Source organism: Electrophorus electricus, chromosome 8 (genome assembly GCF_041902795.1).
Source record: "Electrophorus electricus isolate QZ-2024a chromosome 8, ASM4190279v1, whole genome shotgun sequence".
Taxonomy (NCBI): Eukaryota; Metazoa; Chordata; class Actinopteri; order Gymnotiformes; family Gymnotidae; genus Electrophorus; species Electrophorus electricus.
In genome coordinates, this window is record NC_137504.1 from 12,856,331 (window position 1) to 12,872,808 (window position 16,478).

The 16,478-nt window shown below is 42.5% G+C and overlaps 1 protein-coding gene across 3 annotated transcripts; it reads right to left on the reverse strand.

The window, feature by feature from the left end:
- Window positions 1-199: 199 nt before the first annotated feature.
- Window positions 200-15,096, reverse strand: nup98 (nucleoporin 98 and 96 precursor). Of its 3 annotated transcripts, none has more exons than XM_027018272.3 (33): window positions 14,895-15,095; window positions 13,471-13,577; window positions 13,028-13,120; window positions 12,733-12,915; window positions 12,481-12,620; window positions 12,239-12,346; window positions 11,923-12,100; window positions 11,485-11,642; window positions 11,215-11,343; window positions 10,822-10,954; window positions 10,602-10,694; window positions 10,365-10,508; window positions 10,022-10,155; window positions 9,691-9,878; window positions 9,461-9,580; window positions 8,972-9,258; window positions 8,688-8,801; window positions 8,451-8,589; window positions 8,087-8,264; window positions 7,470-7,622; window positions 6,290-6,514; window positions 5,988-6,120; window positions 5,433-5,853; window positions 4,932-5,164; window positions 4,442-4,711; window positions 3,910-4,067; window positions 3,675-3,815; window positions 3,114-3,268; window positions 2,617-2,838; window positions 2,110-2,351; window positions 1,847-2,001; window positions 1,596-1,707; window positions 200-1,500 (listed from the first exon to the last, which is right to left on the reverse strand). In XM_027018272.3, the coding sequence occupies exons 2-33, from the start codon at window positions 13,550-13,552 to the stop codon at window positions 1,298-1,300; spliced, it is 5,424 nt and encodes a 1,807-aa protein (XP_026874073.2). In that variant the 5' UTR covers window positions 13,553-13,577; window positions 14,895-15,095; the 3' UTR covers window positions 200-1,297. The 3 variants fall into 3 exon arrangements, with proteins under 3 accessions (XP_026874073.2, XP_026874066.2, XP_081575469.1); XM_027018265.3 differs by having other exon boundaries at window positions 11,203-11,343; XM_081719343.1 differs by having other exon boundaries at window positions 1,316-1,500; window positions 1,596-1,724; window positions 11,203-11,343; window positions 14,895-15,096.
- Between the last annotated feature and the right edge of the window lie 1,382 nt (window positions 15,097-16,478).

Genomic DNA, 16,478 nt, shown 5'->3' on the forward strand with positions numbered 1-16,478 from the left:
ATTGACATCCCGGCGGCGTTAGGACTACAGAAAGTTCTCTACTGCCACGAGAGAATGACTGAGAAAACATAAAAATAACCCGTGTTAAGAATTTCATATAATCCAGATAAAATAAAATAAACACTTTTTTACTTGTTGAAGCCCCCCTTCTTACCAAACCAAATCATTTTTTTATCTAAAAATATTCAACCACTAAAAATGCATTCCAAAAACTTTAATTTTGCTGTTTTAAAAAAAGAAAATAAGGAAAAGGGGGGAAAACATTGTAGAATCATGCAAAGCGAAAAATGTTAAGACGATGCAGAGGAACAGAACCTTAGTCAGCAGCATCAAATCGCGCACTTTACACTTTTCGAGATCTTTAAAAGCCTGCAATTAAAGGGAAACGGCAGGATTATTAATGCAGGACTGAGCTGAGTAGACTAGTATTTAACGTGTTTGTAAAGACGGGTGGTTACAATAACGCTGCTATGTAATTATAAATACACGTAAACCTCTTGCCAAGTTTCGTGCTGAAAAAAAAAAAAGGGGGGGGGGGGGGGTTGTAGCCATATATTGTTTTAAACTCGTCAGTACATCTTAGACTCCACCCGTTTTGCCAGAGCTCTGTCCATTAATTTTTTGTTGTTACACACTTAAACCTTTTGCTAAATGGCATATATGTACAAAACCCTACAAAAATAGATATATTCATGACCACTTTACATTTATATCATGACACCATTGCTTGGTGCCAAGACAGAAAATTCAACAGATGGTCTTTTTTTTTTTAAACCAACACTCACTCATCATACACACTATATATAAAGACTGAAGGGAGATATGGGGGGGGGGCAACAAAAACAAAACACCCCACACTTACATAACCTTTCAATTACAGGTGAATATGCACATCCATCCTCAAAGGAAAAACGGCCAAACGTCTATATTCATGGTTGTACTCTCCAGAGATCAGATGTTAATGTATTTAAAACTACAGATCCACTTTGTGTTTTCTATGTAGCCTAATAGTGCAATTCTCAAACTGCAAATTACACTCTAAAAGCTGGTGAGGTCTCCCCTCAAAAGGGTATTATGCACTTATACACAAACAGTCCAATTTACCAAACACACTTCAGTATGTACTTGATCAAAGAAAGACACAGACACAAAACGCACAGGATTGACGTATTCAGAAAATGTGTCTGTCTGTGTTTATGGGCCATTATGATTCCACAAGATTCCAAGAGCTGAAATTAGAACAGTCTCAACATTGACCACCCACATCCCTCTTTGCCCCACCATGCTGTCCTGATCCTCAGTGACCAACAATGTACTCCCTTAGATAAGACTGGGTGAGACTGCGAAGTTCTTCGAGAGCATAGTCCTCAGGCATGGGCAAGCGTCCGATCTGGGGGGCGAGGTGGCACAGCGGGATGTGATGGGGGTCCGGGGTGCCCTCCCCACCCTGCTGAAGGCTTAGCACCACGCGCAGAATGTTGGCGACACGTTTGGCCATTTCTGTAAGCACAGACATTAGCAGCCAAAAAAGTTCAAGTAGCCAAGATCATGTAGACACATGGAAGTCAAAAGGGAGGAAATCTGAAGTCTCTGACCTGATTGAGCAAGTCTATCTTTGGCTTTGGAGCAGGGAAGGAGTTCAATCCTGCTGCACAGAGATGTGACATCGGTCTGTAGCCGTTCCAGCTCATATCCTGGACTCTCCAGCTAAACACAAACACTATCTTAGAAGCAGAAAAGTCTCAAACTAAGTATAGTGTCAATACATTTCTTCTCTTAGCACTCTAGGCAGTAGAAAATGATGTTACAAAGTCCAGGCAGTAAAATCAGTCGTCTGTTGAGGCACCTGCTGAATGTGGCGGAGGGTCTGAATGACGTGGATGTAGTCCTGGTAGACCCGGCCTGACGTGTCCCAGTCCTGGATCTGAACACTGCGCTCAGGCAATGCCAAGCCCTCCAGGAACTCCATTAGGTAGTCATGATTATCATTAATTATGCAGTCTTCGGGAACGCAAGAACACAGGTAACTTCATGTTACAGAAGTTGAAGGTAGCTGCCATAGCTGTATGTGCATATGTGTTTAGGCAAATTCCATGCTTGTGTACCCACCCGAGGCCAGGTCCTGTATGACTAGCCGGTGGCACTGGTTCCAGTGACCAGCCTTGTAGAGGTGCAACGCCTCCTGGTGTTTGTCTCCTTCCCGTCTGGCACGGGTGGCTTTTGCTTCGTGGATCCATTGCATAGGGATCAGCAGCTTGTCTGTGAGGAAGCGCTCCTTCTCTGCAGACTCCTCAGTCTCCTCCAGAGGGCAGTGCTGGTTCAGTATCTCCTTCACAGCACGCTCTCGAAGCCTTCACACCCAATTATTGACAATAGCAACGATCAACACACATGAATTAAAAATTAAATAGCCTGAAATGACACGGCTGTGGAGTTTTAAGAACTGAGTTTTGGAAGAGGAACCTCTCAATATACACAACATAGGCTGGTGTTCCAGATTATCAAGATTCACCTACAAGTAAGCTTCACTTTAATGTCAATTCTTCAAAACATTCTGCATTAGGAGTTGGACGAGGCAAATATCGTCTACTCATACTGAGGCCTGGTTGTACTCACGAGGAGTCAGGGATGTGCAGCAGAACAAAAGCAGCCATTTCCCACAGGCCCATGCTCTCAAGCTGGGCAGCATAGCTGGCATGCAGGAGGCCCTGGCAGGGCAGCGCGAGGTGACTGTAGTTTAGAGCCTGTAACACATTCCACAGGTGCCAGCTGAGCCTGTAGTCCAGCCGCTCTGCCGTGACTGTGCTAGGGTCCAGCAGCTGCTGCAAGCTGTAGTGCCTGAGAGTGCGAGTGAATGAGAAATAAAGAGAAGGTACAGTGAATTCCTCCATGGCTACTTAAGTTAAGAGAGGTATATAGGACACTATTAAAGCAGAAGGCTGTACAGTTAACAGGTAAAATTGTATTTTGCAGATGGAATTCTTTTGTTTTTCCATCTTTTTGAGCCAGATTTGTTCTAACAGACATTCATGCACCTCCTAGATATCTTTGAAAGGCTTGTTGCCATATAGCTATAGTGAACTAAAAGTGTAAAGAAGATACAGGCGCCTTACTTGTCACTATAGAGTTTTAGTAAGTGGAAGCAGATGTCGTAGAGGGGTTTGTTAGATTCCATATTCTCCATCTCCTCGTTCAATCCCAGCAGCTCTGTATCGTCCACATAGGGAGGAAGAGGAGCACAAGCATACTTCTTCCCTTCTTCCAAACCCTAACCACCCACCCACCCCCCACAAAAAAAAAACCCCCACACACCACCACCACACATGCAAACAAACACACATGCACATTTATATAAAAACATACCTGTAAATATGCCAAACATGAGCTTCATAATTGTTGTTAAACAATTGTCTAAAATTACATGTCTAAAATCTAGTTTAGACAAAGACAGGCAGTGGTTTTGTGCCATTGTCCCTTCTGAAACCTACAAAAAGCCCTCTAAGACTTAATCATAATTGCACCATTTGTTTGAATGTACATACACACGCACACATTCAAGTTATAAACTATAAGTAGGCAGCCTTAAGAGTTTTATTTGATCATCTTTCTCACTTTAACCCTCAATGTTACTGTTAGAATCACCAAATGGGACTAAAATGATGAGAGACTCTTGCCTGGAAGGCAGCCTCGTATTTGGCGAGAGCATGTGCTACAGAGGCAGTGGGGGGCAGCATGTACCACAGGTGCACTGCTACACAGCGCTTCCAGTCCAGCTCAGAGCACACGTTTATGCAGCAGTCCGTCGACTCCCACACCTGAGGTGAGAGGCCAAGCCAAAGCAGCTCAGTGTTAGCAAAATGCAGAGTGGCATGGCAAACTCTCTCACGTGCAGACTTGACCTAGACTTACAGGTTTGCCTGCAAGCAAGGTGAACACACGTAGTCTGTCCTCCTGGATGAAGGAGTCGGTCTCCATTCTGTTCCAGTCTGCCAGCTGTAGGATTAAAAGGTCTCTGCTTGGCTGAGAGCCCACCGACTGGGACAGCAGCAAGGACAGGCGATGGTCCCCTACAGAAACAAGTATGGAGTAGCAAATCACTACACTGAGCAACCCAATGATCTGCACAGGAAACCAAAGCACAGCCAAAAACAGTTTGTGATTATGCTGCTACATATTGTGATATAAATTTCACATAAATAAAAGCATATGCACACACCATGCCAAAAGAGTCCTTTGAGGACTAGCATTTATTTTGACCAAAATTTTTTCCTTTTTTAAAAATCATGTTAATGGCATTCTTTATGAAAATGCGCACAATACATTTTTTTGGATGGATTAATTTTCCTTCTGCAGCCTTCTATAGCTAATTTTGCAGTAACAATTAAAATACATTTTGCATTCCAGTGCGTCAAGAAGGGGGATTTGCTCCCATCATGCTCACCACTCTTCTGGGCCAGTCTGCAGGCCTCGCTGATGCAGTGGCCCGTCAGGTAGAAGAAGATGGCTTCCACGTGGCTGCGGGCCTGAGCCTGGCCCACCTCTTCCTGGATGCGCCGGGCCGCGCTCTCAGCCAACCAACGGGAGAAGCTCCGTCTGCGGGCCAGTTGTTCCTGGTAGCCCCCGCTGCGCTTGGCCTCCATGTCCTGGTCACCAAGCCTACCCCACAGTGCTGCACACAGGGCCCACACCTGCTGCCAGTGACCCAGGACGGCTGACGGAAGGGGAAAGGAGGGACGGACCATTTCGGTGGCGACCAAACATGATATTACAGAGGCTATATTGCTCAGAAAGCAGAGTTAATGTCTCCATTTTCAACCCCAAACCCCAAAAAGCCACAGATTTAGGCTTGCGTAAATGAGTTTTAAATTTGATTGCGAGACATCTCTGCACTAACATGCTATGCTGGGGGTGGGGATGTTTCTTCGTCCTACCATCATCTGATCCTGCTTCATTGTTGACCTCTGTAATCCACTCGGCATATTCATGTAGGGCATCCACTCCTTTCTCTGGCTGGATAAAAGGGCAGACATCCTCTGTACTGATGGTGCTATGCCTGAGGCTGATCTCCAGTGGCCGGTGGTACAGGGCCAGGCTCTCCGACGGCTCCTTGGACTCCACACCCAGCACCTGCTCCACATGCACTTTATAGGGGCTCTCAGTGATCCTGCAGCAACAATCAGGAGAACACACAAGAAACGGTCCCACCCAATGAAGTAAAATGGCCACAAAAACAGATGACAATGAAATAAGTATTATTTTCCTTAGCACTTTGTCTGTTTAATGGGCATAAATTTGGGAAAAATTCACAGTACACTTTTCTGAAATTCTTAAACACCAGCTGAATTTGGGGGAAACAAAATTAAGACTGGACTGCCAACAACATAAAATAAGATGTTCGTTATGTCAGAGGTCACTGCACTTGCTCCACTCACTGCCTGATCTTGGTTGGTTTGGGCAAGAACCCAAAGCCCATGGCATCTGTGGCCCGTGGCTCCTTTGCTTCCTGCGCTGTGCTGAGTGCTTCTCCGCTGTGCACCAGCACCCAATTAGGCCCCCAGCCCACCCTGAAGGAGCGGCCCATGAACAGGGCCGAGTCCATTAGCAGCCGCCCCTTCCCCAGAGTGACCGAGCTGTCATGAGGCACGGGGCCCCCAAGCCTGCGGGCCCCAACAGTACGCAGCGTGACCTCTGGCACCGGAGGTGGCAAGACGAAGGTGGGGACCAGCGAAGGCCATGGGGCCTCTGCCACCGGCGGCTTACTCAGTTTCAGAGGGGCCGCTCCAAAAGGCACCTCCGGCAGCTGTGAAAACAGTCCCCCAGGTGAGCTGAACTTAGTCTGCAGGAGGCTTCCCACTGTCGAGGAAGAGTCAGGATAGTCAAAGGGTGATTGGTTGGTAGTCTATTGTCTAGGCAGCAAGAAGAATTCATTCTAGCATGTACATCATGCTGATCCGAGTCTGTGGAACCGAATTTAAGTCTTTGCTGACCTGGTAGCCTGCCTTGAGCTTTACCAAGTAAAGCCTGGGGGGACACAATCTCCTCTATGAGCTTCTGAGGGTGCTGCTCATGGAACAGGTCACAATCATCATCATCCCCAGCAAACAAAGATGCCTTCATAATCTGGTTAAAAGAACAAGAATACATTTCTTATATTAAAATCACTCTTAAAATCATCTGAAGCTGCTTGAAGCTGACAAATCACTCCATGACAAACACAGACTGTGTTGCCAATCAGTGAGTCTTAAGGTCTGCAGTTCCAGCAAAACCCAATAGCTACAGAGTGCACTACCTGAAGGGTGTGAGGGTTGATTCCCAGCAAGGAGGCAATCTGGCTGGAAGCAGAGACAGGCTCGTGCTCTGCAGGGGTGTCTGCTCTCAGGCCAATCCTAGTGTCATCCTCAAGAATGCTCTCCTCCTCCTCGCACAACAATCCTTCTGGAGGTTCCTGGGTAATGTCCGCCATGTCACTGTCCAGCTCCGGCACGTGGCTGAGGAGTTCCAACACTGTTGTATTCTGCATGCAAATGTGCAAAAACACATCGACATGCATTTGTTCATGCGAACATTTATGGATAATCAAAATGTCAAAAATCAAGAAAAATTGTTTAAAAAAAAAAAGGGGGGGGGGGTTTAAGACTATTTGTAGTCATCAACATGAGAAACTTATACAAGAATATTTTCTACATACTTCTGCGTAAATGGGGATTTAACAGTGCAAACACCCAAACTGTTCAGTCAACTTTAATATTTGTAGGCTGCAGGTACACATGAGTCTGACTGACACATAAATCAAATGTTTTTTGCAATTTTATTTCTTGATGTGATACAGGACACATGCACAAACTCAACTTCATTCATTTAAATTAATATCTTTATGTAATTGCTCAGAACCTTCAGGAAGCATTACAAAAGGCATGCCAGAAGTTCTTATTTAAAACAAATGTTTGCATCTGTATATTTAGCATGTTATCCAGAAACAGCATTACTATAAACAATTAACATGTCCTCAAATCATTTCTAAATACATCTGTCAATACATGTGAGGCTTATTATGTCTCCCAATACTTCAAATACATGCCCAACATCTTAATAGCATCAAACAATGTAAAAGACAAGATTACATCATTTGCAGGAAACACTCAAAAAAATACTCCTTGAAGAAAACAAAACCTAGGCCATACAACTTATTGTTTAAGCTAAGTTAGCAAACTCAAGCCTTGACCCATGTAATTAGATTTTCACATGAAAGCCTTTTTGATTAAACAACGCACCTGAAAAGAGCACCCATGCCATCCTAACAGACCATTAGCTGTTTTAAGTTTGTGAAAATAGAACATTAATTATGAAGGCTACCAGAGGAGAAAAACCAACTACTAGAATCTCCATCAGCAGTGTAGATGCAGGTTGGGAGGCACAACAGGCATGGATGAACCCAGTGTGTGTCAGACGCAGTGTGTTCCTCAGTCTACCTGAGCCTGTGGCGCCACCTGCTGCTGGGTCAATGGAACTTGCTGTGTCCCTGGCAGGACACCCGTCTTCAGCTTCTTCGGGTCAGTTTTGGCTGGGGCTACCTCCTCTTCCTCATCAGAGTCCTGCAGGCCATACTTGGAGAAGTGGGCCACCTGGTGGAGGTTAAAATGGTTTAAATCAACTGGGAGTTTATATTTGTCAATGCCTTGCCATGTACCAGACTGGGCAATAGAATTACTCGTAAAAACTAATAATTAAGCATTACTGGATGCAAACGGGGGGGGGGGAAGCAAATGACAAATTTCTAAAGCAAGTCATGGAGAAGCAACACAGCAGCTAATCTGTGCTAAACCCTATTATGACTTTGCTTTTTTTTCCTCAAAAATCAATGAAACAACCACAACCCTTATTATATAGCCGCTCTGCAACGATAGTTCCTGTAAAACACAGCAACGTGCCTACAAAATAATTTGGCTTTCCCACTCAGTTACTGCAACAAGTAGAGTACTTACACATAGCCGAAACCGAGCATTAAAAACATGCCATGCTAAATAAACCATTTAAAAGAAGAGTAAATAAATAGAAAAACTTCCTTAAAAATACTATGAGCCCATACCTCAAAGACCCAAGATCCAGTCTCAGGACGGTACTCAAGGAAGCGAGCACCCTGTTTGCGGGAAGCATTCTCCAGCCTTCCCTCATAGTTCATCTCGCTCAGACGCTCAGGACTCTTGATCTGAGTGCACGTAGTTTTGTCATTGGGCCAAACACCGTCAAGAGTCACTTCTGCTCGCCTGAGGACACATACATTGAAAATTGTACAACAAATCTCATCTTCACTGAAATTCTGATCTGATCAGTCTTATTTGCAGCCAATTCAAAGCCCTTAAAATAAAAATCATTATTTAAAAGAAAGAAAAAAAAAGAAAAAAAAAAAAAGTCACCATTAGTAGTCAGAATGCAAATACTGTGCCACTCACCTGTTGAGGCCCTCTCCCTCAGGAGGTTTATCTTTGTCATCAGGGTAGATGATTACCTCCTTTCGTCTGAAGTGCACAATTTCATCGAGGTTCATGTTTGTAATATTCACCTCACCAGGAAAGAAAACTGACCCATAGCCTGCAAGATTACAGATATTCATCATGATTCCAATCCTCATTTTTGCTCAAAAAATAAAAGGGAAACTGCAGTTAAATCTCCAGTGCTGTAAAGAGTACCTTTCCTGCCCACGGTGAAGTTCTCCAAGATACACTCTCCATTTTCATTCAGCATCTTCCCCAGTTCCTCCATTGACGGGATGGTATAGTAACCTACCCGACTTAGAACTATGCCTGTAGTCAAAGTAGGGAAAGACGACCAAAAAAAAAAGTTAATAAGTCATGATGGTTCTTCAAATTGACAAGTGGATCATAAAATGTTTCCTTCATTTAAAAAAAGATCAACCAATAATGAAAAGATTAACAGCTAAATTACATTAATGAAACTACTGAACAAAACCCACCAGCTGGATGGGGAGGTTTCTGGGCTTCCAGATCCTCATCTCTCTCCTCCTGGACAGAAGATTCCTCTCCAAAAGAGATCTCCTCACTGCTGAGCTCCAGGCCATTGCAGACACTCCCACCTCTGCGCATGTTCATCTCACTGATTGTATCCTGAAGTAAAGGGCTGGGCTGGGAGTGTGGGATGGGCTTGGCTACAGGGTTAGTGTAGAACTTGGAAACTTCCAGATCATCTTCTGCCCCCCTCTCTGTCTCGCCGTCTTGGGTGTCCTCCACATCCGTTCTCATGCTAGAAATGAGATTACACCTCGATTTACTAAGGTTTCTCTTATAGTATCACACCATCAGATCAACATCGAAATGTGACAGAATGAGTAAATATAACTGAAAGAGCACTGCAAGTATAACTATAAAGTAAAATGTTTCCACATTTTCCTGGAAGAAATGCAACAAAAAAAGATAACGTTAACGTGTAACATATGAGACCTGACCTGAGGCCATTCTGTGGGTACTCTGAAGGAGAGCTCAGGTCCTCAGCCTCTCTGTTCAGTGGGCTACTGTACATACTACTGCCATTCAAGTTTTTCAACACCAGCTTCTTGATGCTCTTCCTAAAATGCCACAAGCAAATTTTAGTTTCACAAGCAGTTATTCCATTATGGGCAACAATACTGTCTTTTCTACTGAAAACACGAAGCTTTTGCACGATGCTGATCTTAACCTGGGCATGAAGGCTCCATTGGTGAGAGAAGGTTCATCATCGTCCAACCCATCAAATAGCTGAGACTTGGCAGAACCTGAGGAAGAGAGGGCCTTGGGTCGCACACGTGTGGCAGGGCGAGGGGTCAGCTTGTAGTGTGTAGGGGTAGTGAGAGCTTTCTGAGCGGCTGGATTTGTTGGTTTTAGGCGCTAATTCAGAGGAAAAACATGGCATGTCATGATCATATTGAAATAATATATGTCCATTTCAACTCAATAACACAATGTACCACGATTACATTTGAGACAAACAAGCAAAGTGGACAAAAGCATGCACATTTGTGGTTACCCACCTCCTCTTTCTTCTTGGGATCAGAAAGGGGGTTTCTGAATAGGGGCGAGTCACCGAAAGGCGCATAAGCTAAGGCGCTGATCTGCTGCTGCAGCACTGCCTGCTGGGCTGCTGCAGCATTGGGGTCGGTCAGGGCTGTAAGCAGGGAAAAAAAACACATTCATTTATCATTTTCCATAAGATATTCCATCTTATGCATCGAAGTACTGCACACTAGTTTAGACATCCAAGTATTTTCTCAAGCACTGATAAAGCCCAAATAATTTGTTTTAGTACAAGAGTAGACATAAAATATAAACCCAAAATTGTAATGCCAAAGGCATTTTTCCTTTTAAAATACTGACCAACAGGTTGTTGCGGTGCACCAAAGTTCAGTGTGCTGGTTCCTGCGTTAAAGCCAGTAGCCCCAAATGTCCCCACTGGGCCCAAAGCGGAGCCCATCTTATTCTGGTTGTTTCCAAACAGAGATGTTTGCCCCGTACCCACACCTGTAAAGAAAGGATGGGAAGTTCCTGATTCCCAATATGAAGGACATAAAATATTACTTACTTATGTACACTCAGGTCCTAAAAGACTTATACCTGCTCCAAAACCTGTTCCCAGGCCTGCCCCTAGACTACCAGTGGCTGTTTTGTTTCCAAACAGACTCCCTGAAGCAGGATTTGTACCAAACCCTAAAAAACATATTTCATTCAATTATAACATATTTTGGCATCACATTAAACCAAACCATAAAAAAGGTTCATTTTGGCTCCCCAATTCAATGTTACACCCATTTTCAGAGACAAACGTGAGACTCACCAAAGTTGGAGGTGTTTGTGTTGGTTCCCAGAGTGAGAGTGGGCTTGTTGCCAAACAGGCCAGTGCCTGTGCCAAAGGAGGGAGCACTGGTTGTGGTGGTGCCAAAACCAGTTGGCTTGTTACCAAACAAATTCTGTTTAATAAAAAATAATTCAAAATTTGATTTACCATTGGAACAACAGAAATGTAACAGTCATACAGTCTGACATGCAATGAGTCATAACCGAACTAAACCATAAATTCAGAAGTCATTCAATGTCACTCATGGAATATGATGTATGAAGCATGGTGTAGCATGAAAACAAGAATGACATCATTTATGGAACTATTGATAGACAGATCAATTGCTGATATACAACTTTGAGGCCTTCCACTAATCACCTGTGTACCCACATTCCCAAAGCTGGTGTTGGGCTGCCCAAAAAGCCCTGTGCCCGTGCCGAAGCCTGCGGCCGTACTGGTGTTTGCCGCATTCCCAAACAGCCCTGGGGTCTGTGAAGCTGCTGTGTTCCCAAATAGGCCCTGTCCACAAAGAAACAATTAGTGAAAAATCATATTGAACATCCATGACAAGATGATTCCAAAAGATAGTGTGTTGAGTTCTGACATCTAGCACTCACAAATTACACTTTATAGGAAGTTTTGTGGTTTGTCAGTACTAACCATGCTGCTGGTGTTGGGCTGGCCCATGGTGTTGGTATTGCCAAAGGAGAATCCAGGGTTTGGGGCTGTGGTGGGCTGGCCAAAAGGCTTAAAGAGACTGTTGGATTGATGTGGTTGACCAAATAAACTGCTTGTGGTTGTACCAAAAGCAGCTGTACCTACAGAACAATTAAGTAATTTCATTACATTTTAGTCACACGATTGTAGCAAATTTATGATCAATAAACAGAGAGACAGATTCATATACTATTTTACTATGCCTTAAGTTGGAAAACTCATGGTTTGGGTATGAGGGGAGCGGGGAGATGGTGCCATGGTTGGCTTTCAACATCAACAAATACACTATTTTTACTAATGTTGGCTCAACTTTGGCTTAAACTGACGCATACAAAGTCATGCACTAGTCTGTGTTAGAGGTGGAGGGACACATTTACTTACTGGTTCCAAAGGAGGTCTTGTTATGGCCAAAGCTGAAGGCAGGACCAGAAGAACCAAAGAGTCCGGTGGCAGTACTAGGAGTCGCTGTTGCTGTAGCCCCAAAGAGACTGCCTGGGTTGCCTGCCATGGGATTGGAGGGCCCCTTCCTTCCTGCCTGGTAATCCTCTAACCTCAGCTCCTAAACATCAGAAAGGTACACACTGAACCCAACGTACCAACCATATCATTACATTCCAGTATAGATTTAGACACACAATTTGTTGGCAGCATGTTACAATGAAAATGCATGCAAGGACATTTTAAGAATGCTGCCTACCTCCAGGGATTTATTTTCATACTCCTTCATGGCTGTAATACACTGGTGTTTGGTGTTGATGCTAGTCGTCACACCACTCTTCACCATTGTGTCACTTCCGGTTGGTGGCTAAAAGAGAATTTTGTATTGTTAAAAAATGTAGCTCATATTTAAAACAGCATGCAAGACCTCATATTCTGAATAGGTCACACTGATGCAGAACAAAGTAAAGCATACTCATGTGTCCGTTTGTGTAAACTTACATTAAATTTGATGGTTGTGCCAGGCTGTGTGGCAGTGAAACTAGATGAACCAAACAGGGACCCCGAAGTTCCTCCAAATGGATTGGAGGTGGTGTTGGTTGTCCCAAACAGCCCACCACTACTGGTACTGGTGCCAAAAGCTTTAATAAACAAATAAACAAGCAAGCACTATAGCTCATTTTCTTATGTTTTTTTCTTTCCAAAATAATATATTTATCCACTACTAATCAAAAATTGTCCAGCTAAACTTACTGCCAAAAGAGGCAGGTTTGTTGGCACCAAATGCATTGCCCTGCTGGGAGAAGAGCCCTCCACTTCCAGTGTTGGTGCTTCCAAAAAGGCTGTTAGAGGTGCCGCTAGTGGCACCAAACCCAAACCCACTGCTGGTGGAGGATGTGACAGGCTGATTGAATGTGCTGGAACCAAAGAGTCCACCTGTGCAGAGCATAACTTTATGGACAGGAGCTCAAGAATATTCTTTTCAAAACTTTCGATAAAGGTTTAACCAATTTGGAGACAGCAGTAATATTTACATAAATCAGCATACCAGGTTTGTTTTGTGTTGCTCCAAAAAGCCCGCCTGTGTTGTTTGCAGTCCCAAAAGCAGAGGAACCAAAGCCACCTGTTCCAAACCCAGTGTCTGAAAAGTTAAAGTACAATAGATTTAACCTACCACTACACTCAGACTTTTATTCTTGAAGGTGTACTTTTATTTTAAGCAAACTACATTGCAATATACTTGGTATAAGTCAAACATACTTTTGCTGTGCTGCAGAAAAGGAGTAGTCTTTGTTTTATATTATGTGTTGTTTATACATGGGAGACTTGTTTGGTTATGCGACCATTTTATGTATTATATAAAAAAAAAAATTAGATTTTTTTATTTTACACACATCACCTCTGTAGATCAGGAAAACAACAAAGTTCAGCACATCGACATTTCACTCAGTTTAGAATTCCTCTTTGAAGACACTCATGCTTCCAACTTACTTTGCTGTCCGAACGTGGATGAAGTCCCAAATCCCCCTGTTCCTCCCCCAAAGGGAGCACCAAACGACTTGTTGAACATCATGTGCCACTATACAGCCTGCATATGTCTGCCCAAGACACAATTTTAGCATTTTATCAGTAAAAATAAACGGTCGATACTTATATATTTTTTAAATTGCTGTGTAGCTACCCTTCATGTCACATCGAACACGCAATGGAATTATTTGTATACAGATTCTAATGCGTTCAAAATGCTAGTCCCACATACTGAATGACTGAGTTCTAAAGAGGTAAATGCAAATAATTCTTGAAATAGCATATTTAAACCTACATACTCAACAACCAGCTAGGTTGGCTGAGATGGAACAAGTCGCCAATACATTACATACAAAAACCATGCGGTCACGTTTGAAGTTAGCTACCTTTAGCTAGCTACTTATCCTGAACATCCTTATCCAAGTGACGTTAGCAGTTTACTAATAAAATAAATTCAAGTTGTAACCATGTGTATGACCTTAACTATTAGGCAACATTCTAACGTATTGCAACAAATGACATAGTCGCTGAATTTGTCTAAAAATCTTGGGCGCCAGAAACAGGCCCAAAGATAGCAATGTCGTTCTGTTGATTTACGGCCTGCGTTGCCTGGTTTGGCATAGTTGCTAACGCTAGCGTTACTTAGCTAGGTTAGCTAATCAAGATAGCTAAGCTAGCTAAGTAGCTATCTAACTAGCTAGCTGGCTATTATTCGCTTTTTACCAACACGCATACATGCTAGCTAACTAGCTACGAGGGTAACGTCAGTTTATTTACAAAAATGTAGCCAGTATAGATATCGCTAGTTAGATGGATAGCTAACCGCTAGCTAGTCCACATCCCTGTAACCGGATTTATCCTGAGTGAACTAGTGCGCACACACCTCCGCCAACCAACGCGTTAGCAAGTAACGTTAGCGAAATGATTCAGTTTACTTACACTTAGCTACAGGACGTAAGCTATACAACGGTAAATGGATATTTTTGCCAAAATAACGTAAAACGTTGAAAAAAACTATCGAACACATATTGCTAGATTGCCGCCTACACGTTAGTCAGGCGTACTTGATATCAAGAACACACACATTTGTCTTTGCTAACCGATAGCTAGCAAAACTTTAAGATGACACATTTACAACAGCTCAATCTTCAGCAATAAAAATAACACGCAGTCATAAAAGTATGCCAAATTTGTAAACAGTCACTGTATAGAAACTTACATTAACTCATGCTGATGGGCATAACTGCCCATAAACCTATAATTACTAACTAGCTAGCTAACCTAGCTGCGCTTTGGATTTCAAACGGCGATGCTATCTAGCCATTTAGCTCGATAGCATAAAAAGTACGAAATGCGACTCAGGCATAAAGGCATTTCCAAATGCTTACCGTATATGATGACTGTTTCAGCAATCTGCAACAAATTTCTCTTTAGTTGGCTTCAGATGTTGACCGTATTACAAGATTAACTGCAACGTGTTAGCTAAAAGTAAAGCGTTAAAGGCAGATTTCAGACATTTAGCTGTTTTGACGCTTCAGTATAATGCCGAAGGAGGGAAGCTTGATAGCAACTAAACCAAACTGAACGCAACCCTCGTCATTACTCATCAGCGGACGTCAGCACGTTCGTCGCACGTCTAGCTTGTGTCCTTTTTCATGCTTTCATTTTTATCATGTACACAAATAACAAAACACTGAAGACACTGAAGTAAATTAACATAATGCAATTTCAGTTAAGTAATATGGAGTAAGTAATATGCTGATAAATAAATGTAGCTAAATATTCGCAAGGGTGGGATTTATTTATCGTGACCTTGTAAGGTGCTGAAAGAAAAATCATAGAAATACTTTGTTTATAGGGAACGTAGTATTTAAGTACAGTATACCACAAAATGTTTGCAAGCATGAAAAGGCAACAAGGCTGCATCAACCCGTTTCCTTTTGGCATAATATTTTAGCTGTAGCGCATATCATCCAATCACAATTCTCCTTACTAACCTGCCTGGCCAATCAAACTTTAGGGATGTATGTACTTCGAGAACTGCCATAGCAAAAATCAAACGTGATATTAAAAAATCTGGAGGCTATTTCCTTCTTATATAGCATATTTTATTTCTTATCTGCTGACACCGTGTTAAGATACACCAATATGTCGGTCCATATATTGCATAGAATGAATTATAGTTTTTTTTAAAGAGCCTTCATTCTTTGTCCTATTCATTTTTCTTTTGTTCTGTCTAGGCCTTTTAATCTTCAGGTGTCAAAAGATTCAGGGTTTCTTTTAAAAACAAACAAACAAACAAAAAACTCGTATTCACATCTTGCTTGTGTGGCCAGTATTGGGTGACTCCTCGGGTACTTGCTTAGGTTTCAGCCTCCCTCTTCATAGGTGAGAGACCTACTGATTTAGTGTTTCAGATCTCTTTGCTGACAATTTCCATATATGGTTGTTAATATATATATATATATTTTCATAATTACTCTTGGTTAAAATATATGTATGACCTCTTTTGTGTTGGCATTGCTAGCAGGCTGTGGGTGCAATTTATGTGTTTGTGGTAGGTATTCAATTTCCCATTAAACCTGTATTAACCTTTGCTTAGATAAGGTACTTTTACTTCTGTGAATGTCAGAGAACATCCGTTTCTAACATTTTTCACTTCCTTTTTCTCATTCCAAGAATGGGACTCATAGTCCTCGTGTTTATCAGAGCTAGTGTGGTAGTTACTATCAGATAAAAATGCAGACCATTTTATGCTTCGTTTTTTCATCGTGTAACTATTGACTAGTTTGGATTAGATTGTGTTGACTAAAGTGAGAGTGAGTCTACATCAGATGTGGATTATATTGTAATTCCAAAGGTGAACATCCTCCAAAAGGTTTTCTTAAAATATTTAATAGATTTTGAATTATTTTATTACCAAACATACACAAGAACAATCAGCATAAAGCATTATTATCCACATAAAGACA

What these genes read in the sequence shown, in the direction of transcription:
- nup98 (XM_027018265.3), bottom strand. Translation starts at nt 13,552, where the DNA reads ATGATGTTCAACAAGTCGTTTGGTGCTCCCTTTGGGGGAGGAACAGGG. An exon ending in CAAGACCTCCTTTGGAACCA is followed by an intron (nt 11,643 to 11,922) that starts GTAAGTAAATGT and finishes ATTGTTCTGTAG; the next exon opens with GTACAGCTGCTTTTGGTACA. An exon ending in AGATAGACTTGCTCAATCAG is followed by an intron (nt 1,501 to 1,595) that starts GTCAGAGACTTC and finishes CTGTGCTTACAG; the next exon opens with AAATGGCCAAACGTGTCGCC.